At 42.6% G+C, this 9,323-nt stretch overlaps 1 protein-coding gene across 1 annotated transcript; it reads left to right on the top strand.

Moving 5' to 3' along the window:
* The first annotated feature begins 501 nt into the window (after window positions 1–501).
* On the top strand, window positions 502–5,875 carry hpdl (4-hydroxyphenylpyruvate dioxygenase-like). The gene is made up of 5 exons (XM_028969750.1): window positions 502–1,192; window positions 2,680–2,846; window positions 3,296–3,447; window positions 4,039–4,160; window positions 4,250–5,875. Exons 1-5 carry the CDS (start codon window positions 516–518, stop codon window positions 4,416–4,418), a joined length of 1,287 nt encoding a protein of 428 aa, XP_028825583.1. The 5' UTR covers window positions 502–515; the 3' UTR covers window positions 4,419–5,875.
* Window positions 5,876–9,323: the final 3,448 nt, after the last annotated feature.

Raw genomic sequence — 9,323 nt, 5'->3', positions numbered from 1 at the left:
AGAATAGAATAAACTAAAAATTAAATTACAAAAGTGTTTATATCAGTATCAATCTTTTGTACAGCTATAAACCTTGTTTTATGAATATCTTACACTAGTACCAACAGCCACTACTTTTTGTATTGTGCCACAATTCAGCTGTCGAATAAATGATTTTAAATGAGTAGGAAGGAAGTATTAATTATTCAAGCGTTTCAGTTACAGCGATCTGGACAACAATTAACCTTTAGAATAAATTTAGTGCTTATGCTAAACATCGTGGATTGTGTAATATCAGCAATTGGATGTAGTCAAACATTGTGGCACGTAGTTCAAGTTCAAATTGATGAGGGCAGTGATGGTTTTTACAGCATTTCGGCTTCATACGGGTTTTCTGTAATGTTTGGTTCGGAGTTCGCGTGCACCATTGCATCTGTTTCTGGTGTCACCTTGACAAAAATATGAAACTCCCGTTTCTCAGGGAACACGTGAATTGTGACGGCGGAGACACGCCCTCTTCGACAGCGTCCGTCAACATGGCGGCCTACTTGAACCGGCTGCATCACGTTTCACTCCACGTCTCCGACGTGGACAAGCTCGCCCACGACCTCGTCTCTAAATTCAAGTTCAACCTCTTCGCAGCTCGACGGTCCGACAAGAGCCACCAGCTTGCTTTCCGCAAAGGCTCGGCGGTTTTCGTGGTGAGCGAGAGGCCGAACCAAGTCCGGCCCGGTTCGAATGGACGAGCCACGCGTGACCGGAGCGACCGGCTCGGAACGTCGCGACCGGGCGCCATCGGTCTTGAGGGAAGTCGGTGTCTGTACGACGGCGAGCCTCGTTACGCGGTGGACACCGCGTGCAACGTGTGTTTCGAGGTGGACGACGTGCGTGGGACTTCCTGCGCCCTCCTGCGCCGAGGCTGCCCCGTCCTGGTTCCCCCGACAAGAGTGCTGGACGACCACGGCCATGTCACCTACTCCGTCGTCCGCTCGATCGTGGGCAACGTCTGCCACACCCTGCTGGACAGGAGTAAGTACCAGGGGCCGTTTCTCCCGGGCTTCTGCGAGCTGCAGACGCCCCGCGACGCGGACGCGGACGGCTGTCCCGTCACGCATTTTGACCACATCGCCTACGCGTGTCCCAGAGGCAGCACGCCAGAGGTCATGAAGTGGTACGAGAGACATTTTGGCTTTAAGAGGTTCTTCATTGACAGGTGGGACATCAAGGTTAAAATATTTCATACATGAAAAATGACATTTACAGCATTTATCAGATGCCCTTATCCAGAGCGACTTACAATCGGTAGTTACAGGGACAGCACCCTGTAAGTGTCTTGCTCAGGGACACAATGGTAGTAATTTGAACCTGGGTCTTCTGGTTCATAGGCGAGTGTGTTACCCACTAGGCTACTACCACCCATGACAAGAACAGTAATTACAGGGTTTACACACAATGCACAAAGTTTGGTACATCACCCTCATTTACGATACATTAAAAAGCTGATTTCTATTAACTAGTTTAATATAAAATTCTGACATTTTGTACATGCATGTCATATCATTCACTATTCGTCTTGCTAATGCTAATAACAGATAAACAGCGTGGAGTGCCCTTTATAGGCAGGTGGGTCTGCTAGTTTGCAGGCTAGACAAGTCAGGTCAAGTCAAGTAGGTGTTTATGGTGATTTTAGCCATTGTCACGGCACATCACGGTTCCTCCAGAACGCTGTAACGTAACACCGACTGGGCTGCATACAGCACAGAAGACCGAAAAGATACAGGACTTAAAAGTGCACATGTTAACAGTTCTGCAGAGCCCAGCGTAGATGCTGATAGATGTTCAAACAGTAGACTTGGTTAGTGCAAGTGTAGTATCGTTTAGTTACAGTATTCACTCCAAGTTCCACATTACCATGATGCGAAGAGGAAGTGTTGTAACATTCACTGCTCAAAAAATAAAGGGAACACAAAAATAAGCACAGGTCACCAGTTGTGAATTTGCCAATATTGGTGTTCTCTGGCAAATGCCCATTGTGCGGCACGGTGTTCGGCTGTAAGCACAACCCACACCGGGCTCTCATGCCACCCACATGGAGTCTGTTTCAGACTGGAGGTCATTTTGCAGGGCTCTGGCAGTGCTCCTCCTGTTCCTTCCACTGGCGCTGGGTTGTTGCCCTCTTATGGCCTCCTACATGTCTCCTGATGCACTGGCCTGTCTCCATGTACGCTCCACTACGCTAACAGATACTGCAAAGTTTCTTGCCACAGCTCGCATTGATGTGCCATCCTGGATGAGCTGCACTACCTGAGCCACTTGTGTGGGTTGTAGACTCTGTCTCAGGCCACAACTAGAGTGAAAACACCGGCATCTTTCAAAAGTGACCAAAACATCAGCCAGAAAGCATAGCAACTGAAAGTGTTCTGTGGTCACCACCTGCAGAACCCCGCCTTTATTGGGGACGTCTTGTTAATTGCCTGTAATTTCCACCAGTTGTCTATTTCATCTGAACAACAGCATGTGAGATTGATTGTCAATCAGTCTTGCTTCCTAAGTGGACAGTTTGATTTCATAGAATTATGATTGACTTGGACTTACATTGTGTTGTTTAAGTGTTCCCTTAACATTTTTTTGAGCAGTGTGAGTTCTTTATCATTTAAATGAAAACCTTCGTCCCTGAAGTTTTGCTTACTCAAACCGCAGCAATGAAGATGTGAACGATGGCTACATCCTGAACCGGGACGGCATTGGACTCCGTCTCACGGCAATGGAGTACTGGAGGTGCAGCGAGGCAGGAGTAAAGCTTGCCATGGATGACCATAAGCAGCCCGACTGCAAGTTTGTAATTGCTGAGTCCCTGCCTGAACAAGGTATTCATTTACCTGCTGTGCCTGGAACCGATCACTGTTCATTGTTGCTACCACAACAGAGACTCTTTAGAAACTAAAAACACAATAAAGATAGAAAACATACGAATAGTCAATAAAGCACAGCAAAAGTAAGAATGGTTTGTTTTGTTTTTCAGCAAAATAGTTTATCAAGTATAATGACATTCATATTTCCACTATTTTCAATATGGTGAGTATTCTGATATGTTCTACCAAGTTATGTGAACACAAGAGTCCAGTGTCTGCATAATTGATAATTGTACTGTTTATCGTTTGATCAATAATAATGATAAAAATCACCTTATGGGCCATATTGGAAATAATGCACATGATACATGATTTGTTCACTTCAATGAAACAAATTGCACGTATGGTGTTCATTTAACGGTCTGTATCCATTATGTTGATCTTTTATTATTCATATTTCAAAGGCAAGAACCAAGTGGACACCTTCTTGGAACAACATGGGGGCCCTGGCATCCAACACATTGGGCTGTACACTGAGGATATTGCGACCACAGCCGAGACCATGGCTCAAGCTGGAGTGCAGTTCTTCTGTCCACCTCCAGCGTACTACACTCAGGTAAAAACACACAAGCTGCCTCCCATAGCTACAAGTCAACTACATATTGGCATGGGTGCAATGGGTTCTCTACCATAGGTCTGGCTGAATACTGCACTGTAATTGGCTGATATGTGTGCATTAAAACCATATTGTGCACAGGGTATTTACATTTACACCTGACACCTGACTGCATATTTGCGTGTGACATTGTGTCCCTTTCTTGGTTTCGGGCCCAATCCCAGGTAAATGGGGAGGGTTGCATCATGAAGGGCATCCTGTGTGAAACTTTTTGCCATGACAATTGTGGAGACAACCAGTCCGGCTCACCTAATGGGGGCACTAGAGGGAAGGAGTAGGAGCAGATGCCCTTATCCAGAGCAACTAACATTCAGTAGTGACAGGGACAGTCTCCCATGAGACACTCAGGGTTAAGTGTTCTGCTCAGGGACACAATACTAATAAGTGGGGTTTGAACCTGTGGCTTTGCCTTCTTATGGTTCATAGGTGAGTGTCTTACCCACTGGGCTGCAGATATTTATGTCTCCCACAGTCCTGATTGATTTTGTGATGAATGATGTTGTTGTAAATATCTGGTGTTCTGTGTGATAGGTGGGGAAACAACAGGAGATAGAGAATGCTGGACATGACCCCCAGATGTTGTCCAAGCATGGGATCTTACTGGACACTGACCTTCGTTGGGAAGCATCGCCCCAATCCACGCCGAGTAATCGGTATGATGGTTTTGTGTGTGTGTGTCTGTTTCACCTTTCCCATGCCCCTTTGGCCTCACCCAGCATTGCATTATTCCTTCCTTTAATAGATACCTTCTCCAGGTGTTCACCAAGCCCCTTTTTGCAGAAGACACATTTTTCCTGGAGCTGATTGAGCGGCGCGGGGCGACTGGTTTTGGGGAGGGTAACATCCGAGCTTTGTGGAGATCTGTGCAAGCATACATGGAGAGTGAGGAAGCACAGAAAGACACTCTTTAAGGGTCTAATCGCAGTGCAGGAATGTGGAAGGTTAATGTTTCTATTTATTGAATGGACAGTCTACTTGAAGATGCAGTAAATGTTGATGACAACAAAATGGTGACCAAACACCATTACATCATTCTAGACACCTTTCCTCCTGTTCTAACTTTGGGACATAACAGCCAGTAGCATGGTCTGGTGTGTTGTAATTCCACGCAGCATAAGCATGACTGCCTCCGTTGCTGGAACAGGGTTTCCCTGTATTTGATTTTTTTTATTTTTTATTTAAACAGAATAGAATGTTCCTTTAACATATCTTGCAAAAGTGTTATCACTTAAGGCAGTGGTTCTCAACTGGTCTGACTTTGGGAGTCACCATCAGCACTTAAGTCGCGAACCAACATTTTCAACATCTCAAATTTATCAAATGAAAAGTGGGAAATATTCCCCTTTATACTCAGTTAGCTGCATTTGAATTAAAACAAAAACTGTACTTTTGTGTCATTCCTGTTTTCCAATCCTCAATTAGAATAGTAGCATAATTTAGACTCCTTCAGACTGAATGCAGCATGCACATTGCCTGATGTTGAGTTTGCATTCCTTTTAGACCAGTAAAATCCCACTAGATAAAAACTATTCTTCATTATTTCAGTTAACAAACTGAAATGTACCTCTATAGAAATCACATGCTATTTCTACACTGCCAACAACAAGCAATGCTCACTGTCAAGACACACCTGGCAGACCGACAGCACCCAACATCTTTCACCACCTTCCGTGCGCTGTCGCAGTGAATGATATTGTTGAATTTAATAACTGCAATAATCAACCTCTCCTCCATCTAGGTTTGAGCGCCCACTTTGATGCTCTGTTTCTATTGGCTACACATCAATGCGTCTTAACATGCCGAGGTCAAAGTTTAACAATATTCATCTTCGACCACCAGTGCACACAGAGGCTTGCGGTGTGCCGCATTGCCACGCTGCTCATCACGTTGCTAGGTGCAGTGCAAGCCTGCCCTTTAGATACATTGGGTTTCAGAGCACAGTGCTGCATTCGGTCAGCAGATAGTTTGCAGGTCTTCTATGGTGTAAAATGGCCAGACAAAGGCCCCCGACCCACTGAAATCTGGTTTGTGACCCCACCAGTTGAGGGTGACTGATTAAAGGTATATCATGTATTCTGATACAATATTTATATAAGGGACACTGGCACACACTACAGTTTTCATTCATGTAGTTGTGTTGCATTTTTTTATTTACTTTTATTATTTTAATATTGTTTATTTTAATATAGTCAGGTGAGAAATGTTTGAAGTGAGGTTATTGAGTCTTGGACTTAAAAAATTACACCAGCATTTACTAAGTCTCTCACACTATATAACTACAGTACAGGCCAAAAGTTTGGACACACCTTCTCATTCAATGTGTTTTCTTTATTTTCATGAACATTTACATTGGTAGATTCTCACTGAAGGCATCAAAACTATGAATGAACACATGTGAAGTTATGTACTTAACAAAAAGTGGAGACCTGGCCTCCACAGTCACTGGACCTGAACCCAATCGAGATTGGGTAAAGGGGCCAACAAGTGCTAAACACCTCTGGGAACTCCTTCAAGACTGTTGGAAAAACATTTCAGGTGACGACCTCTTGAAGCTCATCGAGAGAATGCCAAGAGTGTGCAAAGCAGTAATCAGAGCAAAGGGCGGCTATTTTGAAGAAACTAGAATATAAAACATGTTTTCAGTTATATCTTTACTTTACTTTTACTTTACTTTATTTAGCAGACGCTTTTATCCAAAGCGACTTACAAGATGAAGACACCAGCAATTCTTGTTCGATTTCTATAGAATATTGAGTTTACAAACTAAGAGCCCTGATAAGGCTCAAACTTGTCAGTGAAGAGCATGCTCAGAGATTGTTAGGTGCTAGATGAAGAAAAATTATAATGTATTTATACATTTCTGTATTGTTTGTGCAATGTGTACGCATGTGCGTGTGTAAGTGTTAGATTTGTCTGTAATATTTTTTGAACAAGAGGGTTTTCACCTGCTTCTTAAAAGTGGTGATAGTCTCGGCTAGTCGTGTGGAGGAGGGCAGGTTGTTCCACCAGCCACCTTTTTTTGTTAGGAACATAACTCCACATGTGTTCATTCATAGTTTTGATGTCTTCAGTGAGAATCTGCCAATGTAAATGGTCCTGAAAATAAAGAAAACACATTGAATGAGAAGGTGTGTCCAAACTTTTGGCCTGTACTGTATAGTGGTACTGGCTTTCTAATGTTTTGGGTAATGAATGACAGAAGCTAAGATCACCATTTCAAAGGTTTTTTTTTTTTCCTTCTTCTTCCTACTGCCGCATTGTTGAAATAATAAAATGTTGAAAATCAAAAGTAAAACATTCTGTGTTGCTATATCCCAATGAGATCTGAGCTTTGGACTGTGGTACAAATACTTGGATTTGATGTGGCTTTCTGCTTTCCTTCCAAAACACAGTGCTGCCCCCTAGCGGTATGGGCAAAATCACACCAGATTTATGAGTCTACTAAATAAAATAATACAATCTTACCTTAAATTAGTAAGATTCTAAATGTGTTGTTAATGTTTTTTTTGGCTTTGTTTTTTGACAAATTTTTTAACAAATTTAAGTTTAGTTTGTGGTAATAGTTTTTAAAGAGCACATATAAAGTTAAAATTATGTATGCAGTTTGGCCTTTCTCCCAAATGTAGATTTTACCAAATCTTCCAGCCTAATGTACAAAATTTTGTTGTTCCATTATAAATTGATGCTTAATCAAACATAGAACATGGGACATGATTTCTAATATCCAGTCATCCAAAGCTTACAGAAGAGCCTTCTGTATCATCCAATGTTTGGGTCTCACTGTGTTACAGCAATAGCGGTGGGGCAGTGGTGGCCTAGCGGTTAAGGAAGTGGCCCCGTAATCAGAAGGTTGCCGATTCTAATCCCGATCCGCCAAGGCACCACTGAGGTGCCACTGAGCAAAGCACCCTCCCCACACACTGCTACCTGGGCACCTGTCATGGCTGCCCACTGCTCACTAAGGGTGATAGGTTAAATGGAGAGGACACATTTCACTGTGTGCACCGTGTGCTGTGCTGCTGTGTATCACAATGACGATCACTTCACTTTCCTTTTACTATAACAGTCCATGACCATTACCAGTTAAGAATATGGGTCAATGGTAGTCAGTTGGAATTATATGTGTACATGCTTTTTTTTCCCCAGTTCTGGTAGTTGATCTTATAAGTTCGAAATCACACATCCAGAGTCAATAAGCCAGTTTCTAAGAGTTATCACACATTTGCACAGTTCAGTTGAGGTGGAGCCCCCTGAAGGGACACACTCCATGACGTTGAGTCCTAACGGGCATCTGATATCCGCTGGCTAATTTCCAGGAAGCCTCCATGCTGTTTCTTCTGTCTATTAAAACCCCTCCATGGTCAGAGCATGCTGTGCTCTGGGACTTTCCTGACTAAATGCTTCCCTACTGAAACACAACAGCTGGGCTACAGGGAGAATGATGGCGCAGTGAAAGGGATTGTGGGTAAACTTTTTTTTAAAGGATCACAGAAGAATCAGAACATTTTTTTTTTTGGTGTATAGTTAATTAGTGTACCGACTATAAAAAAAAACAAATTTGCTTCTTGAAGACAGCTCAGTAGAGGGTTTACAGTACAGGGGGTTTACTATTTTTGTGCATAAAGCTACAAATATTTAAATTAATGTATTTTTATTCATGTTTAGTTGAATATGCTGCTTTACCTTTGTTTCGAAGTGCAATTACATTTTACAAAAAAAATTAATTAAAGACATTTATGTGCAGTCAGCAAAAATACAGTAATCCTAAATGACCACTAGGTGGCACTAAGTAATCGAATATATTTAATACATATTAATATATACCCTTTATATAATTACAATAGTAATCATTGAATTGAAGCAAATTAAGGTAAATTTTATATTTGCTTTAAAGACTCCTGTACGCTTCCATTGTACAATTTTGGTCATGTGCATATGTGTTGAGTTCAACCCGAGAGCAGATTACCCAGACTGCAGGGGGCAAAAAGTCTGTCTGATCAGCATTTTAGAACAGGAAGAGCCCTCACTCCACTATCAGCCCTGTCAATAGTGGAGTCTGTTTACTTACAACTCCTAACTAGCTCACTGGCATGCACGAGTTTGCCGTGAGCGTGTCTCTTCCAGAATTTCTTGGTGGTTTGCCTGCAGGCCACTGGTTTGCTTGCATCAGCACTACAGGCCAGTCGAGACGGAAAGAAACACAACACAACATTAGTTCCGCTTGCAGGCGCCACTTGTTTCAGCTTTTCTCGTTTTCAAGGTAGTCCACGGTGTGTTAAAATGTTAACTTAATTGCTTGACTTGTTGATGACCTACTTTCATTATCCGTTCAGAGAATGAGCAACGACTGTTCTGGAAAATCCCCATGTACCCCTTTATCTAGCAATTTGCAATTGTTTGTTCATCTGCTTTGTCCTTCTTGAAAACATAAATCCTTGTTGGACTTTATCTTTGGGCCTGGCTATTGCTGACGTTGTGAACCCTCCACCCCGAATGTCTGCCAAGAGCAAGATTAGACTCATACAACAGATGCTACCTTTGGATTAAATTCGCTGTCTGACAGTGGTAAACCACTCCTGTCCTGCCCCACTTTCGTGCTTAATTTGTCAATTTGTCACTGCGTGATGGCTCAAATTCATCGGTGAGGTAACGTGAGCATGTGTCGCAGTCATACGTGGGACTATTCACAGCAAATCTGCAAAGTAAATGTTTTACTTGTTACTTAATAATTCAGGTTTGTCAGCACTGGGCGTAGTGTCTGATTAGAACTGAGTCATGTCACATCCCTGAACTACTGATAAATACTTTTTTTGCAG

Source organism: Denticeps clupeoides, chromosome 2, assembly GCF_900700375.1.
Source record: "Denticeps clupeoides chromosome 2, fDenClu1.1, whole genome shotgun sequence".
In the NCBI taxonomy this organism is placed as follows: Eukaryota; Metazoa; Chordata; class Actinopteri; order Clupeiformes; family Denticipitidae; genus Denticeps; species Denticeps clupeoides.
The sequence above is the reverse complement of the archived record's forward strand: the minus strand, read 5'-3'. Positions and strand labels throughout refer to the sequence as shown.

Excerpts from the sequence above, each read along its gene's own strand:
- hpdl (XM_028969750.1), top strand. The coding sequence starts at position 516 with ATGGCGGCCTACTTGAACCGGCTGCATCACGTTTCACTCCACGTCTCC. Across the intron at positions 1,193-2,679 it reads AAGAGGTTCTTCATTGACAG|CAATGAAGATGTGAACGATG; the intron begins GTGGGACATCAA and ends CTCAAACCGCAG. Across the intron at positions 2,847-3,295 it reads TGAGTCCCTGCCTGAACAAG|GCAAGAACCAAGTGGACACC; the intron begins GTATTCATTTAC and ends CATATTTCAAAG.